Consider the following 14,620-nt stretch of genomic DNA (forward strand, 5'->3'; position numbering starts at 1 on the left):
ATTTATATACTTATACACGGAAACTAACACAACCCTATTTCTTTCAAATAATAACACAACCTCAAAGCACACAGCACGCCCGACCGTTTCGAGGATGTCGCGTCAATCGCAACCATAAATCCAGCTCACCTACAAAATTCAATCGATGGTTCCTTCCCTGTGTCGTTTAGCCTAGCGCCCCCGCCTCTGTCTCCTCCGTCGATGTGGCTTGTTGATGTGTTCGAAGCTGGTCATGCGATAGAAATATTGTCAAAACCCAATTGGCTAGCATGAGGAATATTCAGCTGGATTGTTGGTGGTGATTGGTGCGGTGTCGCAGGTGGAAGCGGGCCCGCAGGATGGCACGCTGCTGGTGACGTGGCAGCCCGTGCTGCGCCCGCCCGCCTCCGGGCCCGTCACGGGGTACGCCGTCTACGCGGACGGCAAGAAGGTGACCGACGTCGACTCCCCCACCGGAGATCACGCGCTCATCGACATCGGAAAGCTGATCGGCCTCAATCCCAAATGTGTCACAGTGAGTACGGTTCGATGTAGCTTTATGGCTTTCCGGACGCTGCGTTTTGGCAATATTTTATCCACTTATCTAAATATATTTATCTACTAAAATGATCACTTGAAAATATATTTTTAAGTTATATATAACCTGCACTGAAATCGCGCTGAGTAAATGTATTTTTGTTATTTTATTTTTATTGCTTCCAGGTTCGTACAAAGTCTCGCGACAGTCAGTCGGGAGACAGCGCGCCAACTCCGATCCCGCCTGCGGTACTGCGCGGGGTCGTGAACCGTGGGCCTCGGGGTCCCATGGGCCCTATGGGTCCTATGGGTCCTATGGGCCCCTCTGGGCAGCAACAAGGCTTCCGTGGCCAGCAGCGCCCGCAGCCCTACCAGCAGCACCAGCAAGTGCTAGAACACGACGAGAACCTCTCGGATAAGGAGATATTCCCCTCCGCCAACCGACACGATCCGCATGCCGCTCAGGTGACCTTTTAATTATTTACTAACTTTGCAAACATACCATATTAATGAATTTAACAGTTACAAAGAAACTCTTAATACACTTTTGGATACTACATGAAACTCTATATTACTCGTATATCTTCCTGGACAATAAAGTGTTTAATGAAATGCCCCTTAGAATTATATTAACGCTAAATGTGTTCATTAAATTTGTAACTAAATGTTCGTTGTCACGGCACCTTGTCTACATTGGTTTGCAAATTAGTGTTGTATTATATTTTGTGTGTACCTTTGTATTTGAGTTCGCCAGTACATTTTCTTTAATATGATCTTGGTCAAGTATGTATATGAGCTTCATATTTTGATTTTATCTCTGAAGATCTTCTTCGTCTGTGTCTTTAGCTATCATTATAATTATCAGTGTCATATGCTCTCTTCTAACGCGATAAACGGTCCTGGCGACCATGCTGCTTCTTTAATAGTGTTATTTTATCTTGTAGTAATGGTCGGCCTGGAACGGTTTGTCGCGTGACATCAGTGTTGCAAACTGCACTCTTTATACTATCTCCTGTGGTTCTGTCGCTGGCATCTCCTAACATGTCCAGTCCGTGTAGTATCCGCGGCGCCGGCGCGGGCGCGACGCGACACCACCACGCGCGACATCGATAGCTATGCACTCGGCTCGAACGTTCAAAATTAAATGCATACCTACTGCTTGCGACTAGATCAGTAGTAGTCCTAGTGCTATTGGCCGATACCCGATACAACGCACGACACCTTACAAATATACCTACTTAGAACAGTTAAAGAGCTTGTACTTTGTGACACAGACAGACCATCCATGAAGCTCATGATAGAATCATGCCACTTATAGTCTAACCTAACCTCGCTCTCTCACATAACTGTTACACCTTTCCGTAGCCCGCGAGTGGATTCGGCACAGGCCTCCTAAAGAGTATATTCGACAAAATAACCCCTTCGGTAAGGAATTTTAACACGTCTTTTCAAATATCTTCTTTTGTTTCTTTCTAACGTTCTTATTCACCAGTTTAGTTTGTTTAGAATGAGTTTGTTTTGAGAGTGCCTTTTGTTTGAGTTAATAGTTATGTAATGAGTTCTGATATTATTTGGTTATCAACTTACACAGTGTGCCCGTTTTCTAATAGTAACGTATTATACATACCAAAGTAGTCATAAAATCAGCATATGAAATAAATATTTACCCGCTTCTATATTAATATTATATTCACATTAAAAGTAGACGAAACAAGATTGTAGAAAACTGAGATATATATTTTACGCATACATTAGTTATGGAAACTTTAACTTTCTCCTCAACTATTTCAGTGAATGATTTTATATTAGAAGTTTTAATAGATTCATAGAGGGATAAAAGATACATTACCCCAAGTACAAGCAATACATCGTGACAATCATTCTTAAATTCTACTCTTTAGTCATGAAATGCTCTTGAATTTGTAGAGAATTTTTAAGTCTAACCTACTGTATTTCTAGATATTATGATAAACAGTTAACATCCAAAGCATACTCATACTATCAATCCCAACTCATAAACACATCAAATGTCACTGGCATCAAATATCCGGCGTTAGATAACACACGAGGATAACGGGAAAAATAATAAAGTGATTAACCAAAAAGTAAGCTTCAGCAAATCACGAGCTATTGGAGAAGTCGCTTCCACGGCTAAGATCTTCCACTTTCCACTTCGCTTCCTGAACGGCTTCACTTGCTCTACTCGTAGTGTCTGTACACCCTACTGTAGACACGCGTCAGTGAAACTGCTTCCTGTTGTCCTAAATATAAGTATAATATCAAATGTGTTGACGCAACAAGCTCCATGTGACGATCACGAGCGACGCCATCAACTTTTTGTTTCCATTCGCCATCAACATGGACCATCCCGTCAGCACTTGTATCCATAAAACATTTAATTTGATATTCTTTTATCCTGTTTGAGAGTAAATTTGTTCTATGCTAAATATTGAATGACCGTGTGGTATCAGCAATCGGGGATACCGGCCATCGAAATCACTAAAGAGGGAGCGGCGGAGCTGGGTAGTGAGGACGAGGAACGCCGCCGCCAGCAGGTCTGCGATCTCTCCTAGCTGTCATCGATGTGCTCACCTATCACAAAGCTCTCTCAATTTCAACTTTTTGCGGAATTTATCCCAATCACGAGTTTCCACTTTTCGGTGTATCTGTGTTGTCATCTTCACTTGTAACTGTACGTCCTCAATGTCCGACGTCCGACACGCAGGGTGACACAAGCACTCCACGAGGCCCGGCCGACGCTCGTTAGGCCAGTCCAGAACCTTGACCACACCACAGCACTCGATACCTACAGATCATTCACTCGAGCATGCGCGCCGTCTTGTATGGTTGTTCCTGCATGTTGTCTTGGCTTCGACGCGACACTCGACCCACACCTCCCGTCACACACCACCACACTCAACCTATAAATGTTAACTTAAGGACTTAGGCGGGGTGCTAAAACTCAATAACGATATACGTAACTAACGGATTCCGGACGAGTCTTTCTGTTTAACAGTTGAAACGCATTTATTGTCAAGCACTTCTGAGTTAAGATCAACTAACTTATTGTAATGTCTGCTATTGAATGATTGGTTCCAAGTGTAAGCGCTGCACGCTAGCTTTCGTTGTGCATGGGGGTTGACTAGAGCTACAACGGAATGTCTTTTACTATTTATCGCCCGAGGAGAAGGTAACGTTTTTATCGCTTGACGCATAAGGCCGATGAAGGATTATTGTGGCTATGAGCTTGAACTATTGCTATTGGCTTTTTTATGGAAAATCTAACCTTATTAATGTGTTGGTTCGTACGGACGTCAGCAGCAACCGTCCCAACCAGCGCAAGCGTCGCAGCAGCCATCGGGTCAGCCGTACCCGAATACACAAGCCTACCATGGCACGCAGCAACCCCCCTATCAACCACAGCCAGCCGGCCAGTACCCAAGTAGCCAGCCTCCGTACCCCGGCGCCCCGGGCCCCGCGGCCGGCCCCATGCCGCCCTACAACCAACCCCCGCCGAGGAACCACCACGAGAGGGGCCGCCCTCCTAACCCCCACCAGGTTCTTTCACCTTCCTAATCATTACTAACTTCATCTTTGACTGTCCCGATCAGCTTTTGGAAAGCAATCTTTAAATTTTTCTTCGTGATATTGAGGCATGTTGTACCTATTCGTAGTTAATTTTTCAACTTGTACCTTTCTGACCTTATTACAACTCAAGTCTTATTGAACAGTTCTGCTTGCATTTTGCGATGAACCTCTAATGCTTGTCTTTTAGGGAACAATTTCTTCAGCTCACTTTCGCGGCAGCCAGCAGGGAAGTTGGCAGCGAGAGTATAAAAACAATTAAGGTAAGTTGGGGCAAGGTCTGGAGCGGGGGAGTTCGGAAAACGTCGTTAAGTCTCCTCTGCGGTCACGGGTTCCACACTTTCCCGCTCCTGATATTACCCTAACTTACAATACTTATTTATTTGCCAAAAAGTTCGCAAGGGAGCGAGCTTGTTCACACTGCCTAGTTTACCTGAAAAGAACATTTAACGTGTGAACAAGGTCATCCTTCTCCGAATGTTATTGAATTCGGACTTTTTTGTTTCGATAAGGCTTTTATATACTTCCTTTGCCCACTTCCCTGCTGGCTGTCACGGGATTGGTCTGAATGTAACGTGTGATCGCGTCCACAGCAACAACAACAACAAGGGCAGCAGGGCGCGTACGGGCCGCGCGGGGGCGCCCCACAGGGGCCGAGGGGCGCCGCCCCGCGCCACCCGCAGCAGCACCCGCAGTCCAAACGAAGTCGGTACTTCATGGCGCTCTTCGACTACGATCCGGCAACCATGAGCCCTAACCCGGAGAGCTGCGATGAAGAACTGCCGTTTAGTGATGGAGACATCATCAAGGTGTGTTATTGCGCCAGCAACAGCCTCGTTGAACGAGTCAAGAAAATTTGAGATTTATCACCATTATTTATTTGGGTAGAATACAAATACATACCATTTCATTTACACTTGACAGGTGTGGGGAGACAAGGACGCAGACGGTTTCTTTTGGGGCGAGTGCCGCGGGCGACGGGGCTACGTACCGCACAACATGGTGGTGGAGGTGTCGGAGGCGGACGCGGGGCAGGCGGCGGCCAGCAAGCCCCGCGACCGCTGGACGGACTCGTACGCGAACCAGCCCGTGCGCCGCATGGTGGCGCTGTTCGACTACGACCCGCAGGAACTGAGCCCTAACGTGGATGCTGATGTAAGTGCGACTGCATATGTTATACCACATATTATATACAAGTAGAAGTCGCAAGTCAAGCCGGTATATAGTGTGACTGGCGACCACTAGACGAACTTGTAATCAAACCAGTCCATGAAAAACAACTGTGTAAGTTTAATGGACTTATAACAGAGGGTCTATTCGATCAGGTAATCACAGATCACTGTTTCCTTAACAAAAAATAAATCTAGAATACTTATCTTTGCAGGCGGAGCTAAGTTTCCAGACGGGGCAGATAATCCACGTGTACGGAGACATGGACGACGACGGCTTCTTCATGGCGGAGATAGATGGCGTGCGCGGGCTCGTGCCCAGCAACTTCCTCGCAGAGTCGAACGACCAGTACGCGGGCACCGGCCAGCCTGGACCAGGTCAGTGCCAACAGTGCCAGCCTAAAGATGGATAATGACAGTTTCTTCATCACGAAGATAAACGCCGTGCGCGAGTTCGTACCCAGCATCTTCCTCGCTAAGTTGGTTTTGTTTCGCAGGCGCTGTGGGCGGCAGGGGCGGGGCGGCGCTGCGCGGGCGGGGCGGGGGCGCGGCGCCGGGCCCGGGCGCGCGCGGCCCGCCGCCGCCGCCGCGCGACAACGTGGCGCCCGCGCCGCGCAACCAGCAGAGGAAAGGTACCACTCCACACTCTCTATGTACTGTGTAGAGCCGCGACTAGGGTTACCGGCTCCTGATAAGGAACGCTGCAAAAGGCCACAGGTGGACCCAAGGCTCGCATCGTAACACGGTGATATAGGTGGGCCGTTCTAAAAACCGTACTCTCCACTTTTTAGATTTTGGAGATTTTTATGTTATTTCTCTTTACCGACGACCTCACACAAATTAGTTACGTTCTCCATTTCTGGACTTTGAAATAAATAACATAAAGTTTTCAAAATCTAAATAAGTGTGGGTTATGGGTTATTTTAGAACGGCCAAAGTTCCCGCGCCCTTTCTCGCCTATCCCTTCGACTTCCTGATGGTAACCCTAGCCGCGACCGGCTTTTCAATATTCGCTGTCCTAGTTACTCTCCCTGTTAGCTGTATAAAGATAATAAAGACAAAGTTTGGTAAGTTCAGTGATGACGATTAGGTTCCGTTCAGATCACTGAGAGCTTTGAGTGTTTCATGTTTGCACCTTGGACTTGCTATGTGACTACTGAGAGACGCTAGCTATTTCGCTCTGGTATCCTCTATCATCTTTCCTGTACACGGTGTTGCGATTGCGACGGGACTCGCACAGGCGGGTCACGAGTTCAGTCTCGAGATTACGTTCCGTTATCCATCCCTTTCGTCCTGATCACACCGACGGGGCATACGAATGAGACAGCATTTTCCTGTGCATTTAATGGTACAAAGCACGATAGGTGTGATCAAGACTTAGTGTTCGCGGTTCTACATAGGAATAACTAATTACTCTATTTAAGTCATATTGATATAAATTAATATTGTTCAATAACTTTGTAAGATTTCAATGTTCAATCTGAAGAAAGACTATATAATTATACCTATGTCTGAAATAATGCTAAATTTCTAATTGAAACGGGATGTTTTTGTACAACGCGAGTCCGGTTGCAATCTACGGAGCACAAAGACTCTTGGTGTACACTTTGCTAATTTACACTATCTTGGATTACACAGTCACAAACATCGTTCAAAGAACGTTCTGGATTCACTCGGATTTACCATAACTGCCATAACTAACAAGCCTGTTAAATCCCATTGTATCCTACATAAGCTCGGGATCAATAATACAGTGTTCTCATCACAATGCGTTTAAGGACACCTTATATTATTTTTGTCTACGTTATCTATCCAACTCTCTGTCCTGTTTTTATTTTGTTTCCACGTGCGACCCGAGTGCGGGCGCGGTCGTTAGATCCACGAGAGTGGGTAGGCTCTGAACAAATACACGCAACATACTCAGCACAGAAGTCACGAGGTGCGTGAGGTGTGATCCAAGATTCAAGTGGTTGTCTGTGGTCACTATATATGTTGTGTGTATTGTCTGTTTGCTAGATGCCTGCCCTCTTCCCCCTTCTCAGTTAGACCACAACACTTGCGCCAGTAATCCAGAACAGGTGAATTCACAGGTAAAAATAATACGGTATATAATCGACCCACAACAATACTGTTTCAAATATACTATGCAACGATTCTAGTCGTTTTTGTTAAACTGTCACTTCATCTCTGTATATTTATTTTCTCACTTTCTTTTCTTCATTATTTTGTTTATTTGTACAGTTATTGTTTACCTTGCGATTCATTGTTACGCTCAGTGTATCTTGAGGGCGTTCGGTAGTCTGATAGTCCGACGCGAACGCTCGGCATTGCCCAACATCACTAGCATCATGCCAGACTGGCCACATACAGCGACTAGTACAATCTGACACTGGCGTATACTTCACTCACATCAGATATACCATAGACCATTCACCGTATTGCAATGACAATCTCTCAGAGGCCTGTGAGTGTGATTTTTCAAGTGCTATGCGATTATTAATGCGCTATTGATATTAATATGCGATATTAATATTATCATCAAATGGGAGTGTTTACAGAAATTCCTAATGCGAATTCTTACATGCGAAGATACTTTTGCAGCATTTTTATTACAATTAAAGATGTTAAACAACTTTTTGGAGTAATCGCAAAGCGCTTAATAAATCTTTGAATGCTTTATGTTGTAGTTGATTAAAGCATGATGAGAAAGTACAATTTTAACTTAATATACACCTAACATCAAATACCTAAACGTAAATTGTTCATTTAAATACTAACATTTCCCTCTAAGCATCTTTCACTGGCTTTATTGAATGGCATGCATGTTTCAAATTATTGCACATTTTTTCGTTTTTATACGATATATCTGAGTATTCCTGTATAAATTGTGAGTATTTTAAAGCGAATATATTTAGCAAATTTGTCACAAACGTAGGGTACTTATTCATAACGCATGATAACATGTAATTTACATTCGATTGAAAGAAAGATCCACAGTTCATGAATTTAATGATATTTGCTATTAAATTAATAAACCAAATAGTAAAAGAACTAGTGGCTAGTTTTCACAAAAATATTTGCAATTAATAAATCTTTGCCTTGCAATGAATTTTGTCGACTAACTTTAGTTATATTCCTTACTTTTATCTAGAACTGTTTTCACCAGCAAAACTAAATAGTCATTATAACTTCGAATAACTACCTGTGAATGTAAATGTTACAACTTACGACTGGCCACTAAGAGTGAAAGATCGATAAAATGCATTGCTATAGGTACTTAATCGAAAATCACGCTTAGATCACACTTGCCGTAATTGCGGGCAATATATTTTTGGTCTTTCCTCAAAGGGCTTATGATGGTTACGCTTCTCACCAGTGGCAAAGTATCCATCTGTCACGCTATCAGTGTTTAGTAAAAAAATTAAGTAATCACAAGTATCTTATGGATGCTTTGATACGGTGATAACGGATCTTCATGGCCACAGCACGTGTGATCTGTGCTGATATTCGTGATGAGTAATGTGGTGGGATGCAGCAGGCGAGGGCGAGAGGCGCAGCGAGCGCGCCGGCGCCGGCGAGCACGATCGCGCGCACGAGCGCTGGTAACGTCGGCACGCCCGTGCAGTCGCCCGCCACCGGCGGCCTGGGCTCACTGGGCGGGCTCGGCTCGCTCGGCAGCAGCCCCGCCGCCGCGCCGCCCGCCGCCGCGTCGCCCGCACGCCGCGCCGGCCCCGCCGTCGTCCCGCAGCCCGCCGTGCAGCCGCTCCAGACGCCCGCGCAGCAGCAGCCGCCCACCTCCCAGCCCAACCTCATGCAGAAGTTCACCGAGATGACCGCTCCCGGCGGCGACATCCTCAGCAAAGGCAAGGAGCTGATCTTCATGAAGTTCGGGCTGGGCGGCAAATAATGGCGGCGCCCCGGGCTCCGCGGCGCCGAGCCGCCGCGCGCCGCGTGACGGCCGCGGCGGACCGGCCGCGCGCGCGTAAGGGCCCGTGTTTGGTATTATCGCGCCCTGACCGAACGGTGCTACGCGCCGACGAGAGTACTGTAAGAAATGTAAATATTAAATGAATTCAATAAACGCACAGTCTAGTGAATATTCAATATTAGTGCTGTCTCGATAGTTACCTCTCCACGGTCGGGGTGGAGTCATCCGCCTCGAGTTAGTCGTGTACGTTTTCTATCTCTCGGACATCTTGCCCGTCTGTTAGATTATATAAATTGTTTACACATTATAGCATTGTAACTGCATATTGTCGTATGTATAGATATGAAATTATAATGAAGTTATTGTCTAGTTGTTACTTTACAGTCCTCGTGGCATAGTTGTTGTGATTTTCTACGTTACGTTTACGATCGCTAGCTGTGAGGTTTCCTTACTTACAAACAGGAATTAAACCTTTAAATCTCTCTTTTTATAAATATTGTTTGAAATACTTAACTAGTCTGTTTCGGGTAAAATAATAATATACAAAAATGCAAAGATGTCCTGTTGCAACCGTCCTTCTGACCAAGAACTGTATTTTGAGGATGCTAGAGTTTGCTGCAGGCGACATCTGAGGGTCCGTCGACGTGCTTGACAAGCTCCGGCAAGCAATGTTCATCCATCGCTTTCCACTGCACAAGCGTGTCCTGTAGGTTCGCCACAGCTCGCCAGGCATGCCAACGCACAACGAGACGGGGCTCGGCAACCCATCCTGTTGGGAGTTCTCACAGGCGACGTCACAAAATGGAAGCACACGAACTGCTAATATGGTTGTTCAGAAGAACCAAATTTAATTGTTTATGGTCCGGGCCTTACCGAGTCAAACTGCCAGAAAATAATTATAAATTATATCATATTCACGTACATCAAAGTGATAACAGCATTATTATAATAATTCCTGCATATTTTTGAAGGTAGTATAACAACGTTAACATGTTAAACTTAAACTATCTGAAGTAGGCATCTTGTGCGAGCGTCAGCACGCCCCCACGATATTCTCGAAATAATAATATTCTGTGATAGTAGACGTGATACCATCTTTATCATTCTAATAATAATAATTGTACTACATTAATAATTCTGCGTCATTTATCACTAAGGAATTTCGAAGAGTTCTCACTTCAAATTGTTTTCCTTTGAAACTAATAGTTATAGCTATCAAAAGAAGCCTGTTTATAAATCACGAATTCGACGAAAATTACAAGAGTCCGCCATGTTTACTCCTTGGAAATACTAGGTAATGTTTCAGTTACAATAACATGAGGCATTCATACTAAATCATCCAATAAATTGTTTTTAGGTTACGCCTTCAAGAATTTAGTCCACATGTCTTTTCAAAGTTTTCAAACCCTTTCAGCGCGCATGGCATGATTTAACATTGTGTGCGCGCGCGCGTAGCATTATCCTTTACTACGAGATTAGTTTTAGCCTGCTACGGGCTATGCCGTAGCATTTCGTAGCAAAGCTGCTTCGAAAGGGATTACGATTTATGTACCCCATTTGTGTAATCGCGATGTCGGTTAGAAACAAATGCAATTGATTTACACGACATTAATTGTGCACTAAATGACTAAAACACCGAAAAAAAGTTAGAAAGCCCTTTAAAGTTGCTTAGACAGCAAAAAAGTAAGTAAGTCTGAAGTAAGTTGTGTGCCCATTCTGAATTTCTGACTGAATTGTTACTTAATAATATTACATCATTTTAAATGTTATCCTATTGGTTCTATGGTTTAATTAAGGTTAATTTAGTAAACTATTATAAGGGTACTGACACAAATATTATGTGTTCATTCACGATCATTTTGATGTAGATCATTGACATTTTAATTATCTTGTATTATATACAGTCTAGCTTGTACCTAGTAACGCTTTAGGTATAGTTAATTACAAGATTGTAATGACAATTTGTAAATTTTGCTATTTGAAAATATATTCAAAATTAATTTATTAAACAGGGGTCAAACCTGGCACTCACGATCACTCTAAGTGTCCAAGTGCTACAGAATTTACGACAAAGTGATCAAGTGTGCACTAACGAAATTTCGATTTTTGCGGTAGGCTCCCTCAGTTGTTTGACTTGTGTAGTGTTTTAGCGCTTCACATAACTTACTTAATTCAGTAACTGACCACAGGGACTCAAGAAGAAGTGAGATGCAGATATCTCTGCCGTTTCTAACATATAGCTGCGTCCCTGTCGTCTGTTACTGAATTATAGTCTCTATCTTTAGGTACTTAATTAAAGGTAAACAAAATCTACCCTCAAATGGCTCCTTAAGCCAGTTGAGGGTAGATGAAAACATTACACGATCAAATAATATAGGTTAAAATCAGGTTGTTCAGTGACGGTTCCAGGCGGTTTTGTATTTGGTTGGTTAATAAATGTTATAATATAACTACCCGAAAATTTACAAATTATTTGTTTACTTTTATTTAAATACCTAAAGATACAGAGTATAGTTTTGTAAGACGTATGAAGCTTTATACCAGATGCTGAATAATGTCAGTGATCTACTTAATTAGTGGAGATTGTAAATGTTTTAGTGAAATTAATGTTTTCATTCACTTAAGACACTAATAAAATAAATATAGCGTACAAAATATGTGTTACGCGACAGCAGTGTTTGTCTTTGCGGGCAAATTTTGTGTTATTGTGAAATTCATTGTTGAATTGATGTTGAATCGTTGGATTTTGAATGTGTTTACTCCAAACAATGAAACCTTACCTAAGTAACGTAAACACCCCAATAATCGACATGTTAAGACTCAATATTCGACACCTTGCTGTCAACTTTATTGCTATGATTGAAAATGTCGATTATTGGAGCTGTGTCGGGCACTGGAGCCTCTACGTTAGGTATATATGATTAACAAATGGAAGATTAGCTTGTCCCTCATTTGACAAACCCGTAGTATCCATGAAATTTGAACTAAAATGCCTGTTAATATTTATTTCTATCCCGCATCATCATAATTTGTAAGAAAAGAAGACTTTTGTAACGATATCTTAGATTGTTAACTAAAATTGTTTATTATGCGTTGGCAATTAAACTTAAACTCTAACTGTACATTTTAAAATGGTTAACGATTGAAGTTTCTGTTACGAGCGAAAAAAAGTTTGGCATAACATTTTGACTAAGCTGAGGAAAGAAAGTCAAACGTAATCTCATAGCATAGCAATATGACAGTCCGGTCATAGAGAAATATAGTAAGAAGTAGAGTGCTCAATCCATACATCAGTTTTGGCACCAAAACCACTATTATTTTCGCAGCATCTAGAACCGAGTAGCAGAATTGTCAGTACCGCTACTCGACACTAGATTTCTCTAGTGTCGCGACTCACGAAAATTGTATTGAACAACAATTTACAACTAATATTTAAGCAGAAGTCGTTGAAAATAGAGATCCGGTTAATCTGGTTATAATATTAGCTGAAAATTCGCTACTCATACTGAAAATATGCTAGATGTCGAGTACGAAAATAATAGTCTTTTTGGTAGTAAAACTGACCGTAGTTCTGTAGAAAGCGACCAACTTTTTATTTTTGTCAAAGTGACTTACACCCTAACTCAGTGGCTTTAGTCGCTTTCTGCATTGATAAAAAAATTGAGTTGGTCGTTTTCTGCATAACTATGGTCAACTGAAGTATGGAGTGAGCACTCTATGCATTTTTTCTCTATGGTCCGGTTTACTGTTAAGCCCCCTCCAGACTATGCGCGTGAATCGCGGGCGAAGCCGCGAACGCAAGTGTGGCGTCGATTTCGCAGATTGTTCACGCCTTCGCGCCTTGTTCTCCGTTTTTTGTCGGTATTTCGGCCCGCGTCAAAGGAGACGCGAAGCGCGAACTTGCAAGACTCCACATTACACAATATTTTGGCTCCTCTGTGGCAAGATAAATATGAATTATATTATGATTATATTATATTAAGCAGCTATATTTTACGGTTTTACAATAAAACAAAATGTAAAAACAGCTAAATCACGTATGATGCCATAGATAACTAACAGTTAAACTCGATCAGCTGATGCTTTTCCGCCATATTGCCGCAAACCAAACTGCGAAATCGCCGTGAAGTGTGCGAGTGTGGAGTCATATGTCAACTTCGCGATATGTTCGCTCCGCGACGTCGCGCCGCGATTCACGCACATAGTCTGGAGGGGGCTTTACATTTGACAATAGACACCACAGTGCTAAAAGCATGGTGCATATTTAGTGTTAATACGACACGCCCTTTTAGTTTGCCGTTGCCAAACTTTTTTTTAATTGAACGGGTGCTTAGGTCGGATGGTTATAATGGCTCTCGGGCGGTTACTGGCCGCCAGGAGCGTGCTTCGAGTAGGCTATTTCGAGATTGCTCACTTCGTACAAGGGATTCATATTAAGTCCTTTAAATAATCGCTTCGGTATACCCAGTTTAAACCTTTAACATATAAATCCAGATTTAGCTTGCGATTCCTAATAATAACCATTCGTATGTAACATGTATTGCAACTGATTAGTCCACGTGAATGTATAACTATGTATGTATAATTCGGTTGTTGTACATAATGCGCGCCTGCGGATGTTTTAGCTAAGCACTACGCTACATATCTATATAATGTATGTATAACCTGCCCACCTAGCCAAGGTTACAATCGCTATCGCTTCGACAACGAAAAGCATTATGTCTCTCTATCACTCTTCCATATTAGTGCGACAGTGACAGTTGCGTTTCGATCGCTACGGAGCGTAAGCGATTAGCATCTTGGCTACGCGGTGTACTATTTGAACATTTTCTATCATTAATAAATATCTAGCGTTATTTCTAACACCGTTCAAAGTTGTTCACTTGTTTATACATTGTTATAAATCTGTATCCATATCTTTTATCACGACTTGTACCGTGTATGGTTATTTATACGAAATAATATAAATTATGTATATTAATCGTGCATTCATGTGTGCATAATTTAAAATAAAGAGTTGTATATTATATTTAATGATGAATTATGGCAAACACTATAATGGATAAATCTTTAACAATGTACCAATGAAATATGCTGAGACAAAATAAATAATACAAATGCCGCTTCTTTATTTATTGTATTTCTACACATACTACTATACCTTCCTACATCAAACACCATCTAAAACACTAAACATCGAATATCACTAAAGAAAACTTTGTTTCATATAAATTTTTCAAAATGGCGGGGGATACCCAGAACAAATGTTGCTACACTAAAAAATATTACTCCATATTTAAATACGTAACAGACTACCACACCGTTTCGCGATGTTGGTGCGGCCCGGCGCACGTATCGATAGTATGTAAGGTGGTCCGTACGTGCGTTAAGGACGCAACTATAAGTTAGAGCGAGAAAGAGC

The 14,620-nt window shown here is 42.6% G+C and overlaps 1 protein-coding gene across 11 annotated transcripts in view; it reads left to right on the forward strand.

Annotated features, from left to right (window-relative positions):
* LOC134674330 (peripheral-type benzodiazepine receptor-associated protein 1) overlaps nucleotides 1–14,329 on the forward strand; it is a 59,736-nt gene extending 45,407 nt beyond the window's left edge. For 3 of the 11 annotated variants that reach the window (XM_063532354.1, XM_063532358.1, XM_063532355.1), the window contains exons 11-21: nucleotides 320–514; nucleotides 703–981; nucleotides 1,882–1,941; nucleotides 2,988–3,071; nucleotides 3,835–4,074; nucleotides 4,695–4,910; nucleotides 5,026–5,256; nucleotides 5,486–5,648; nucleotides 5,768–5,902; nucleotides 7,287–7,360; nucleotides 8,806–14,329. In XM_063532354.1, the coding sequence (XP_063388424.1) occupies nucleotides 320–514; nucleotides 703–981; nucleotides 1,882–1,941; nucleotides 2,988–3,071; nucleotides 3,835–4,074; nucleotides 4,695–4,910; nucleotides 5,026–5,256; nucleotides 5,486–5,648; nucleotides 5,768–5,902; nucleotides 7,287–7,360; nucleotides 8,806–9,177 (2,049 nt within the window). In that variant the 3' untranslated portion in view covers nucleotides 9,178–14,329. The remainder of the gene's footprint in view (nucleotides 1–319; nucleotides 515–702; nucleotides 982–1,881; nucleotides 1,942–2,987; nucleotides 3,072–3,834; nucleotides 4,075–4,694; nucleotides 4,911–5,025; nucleotides 5,257–5,485; nucleotides 5,649–5,767; nucleotides 5,903–7,286; nucleotides 7,361–8,805) is intronic. The other 8 variants (XM_063532357.1, XM_063532361.1, XM_063532362.1 and 5 more) reach the window with 8 other exon arrangements.
* The last annotated feature ends 291 nt before the right edge of the window (nucleotides 14,330–14,620 follow it).

Source organism: Cydia fagiglandana, chromosome 20 (genome assembly GCF_963556715.1).
Source record: "Cydia fagiglandana chromosome 20, ilCydFagi1.1, whole genome shotgun sequence".
Taxonomy (NCBI): Eukaryota; Metazoa; Arthropoda; class Insecta; order Lepidoptera; family Tortricidae; genus Cydia; species Cydia fagiglandana.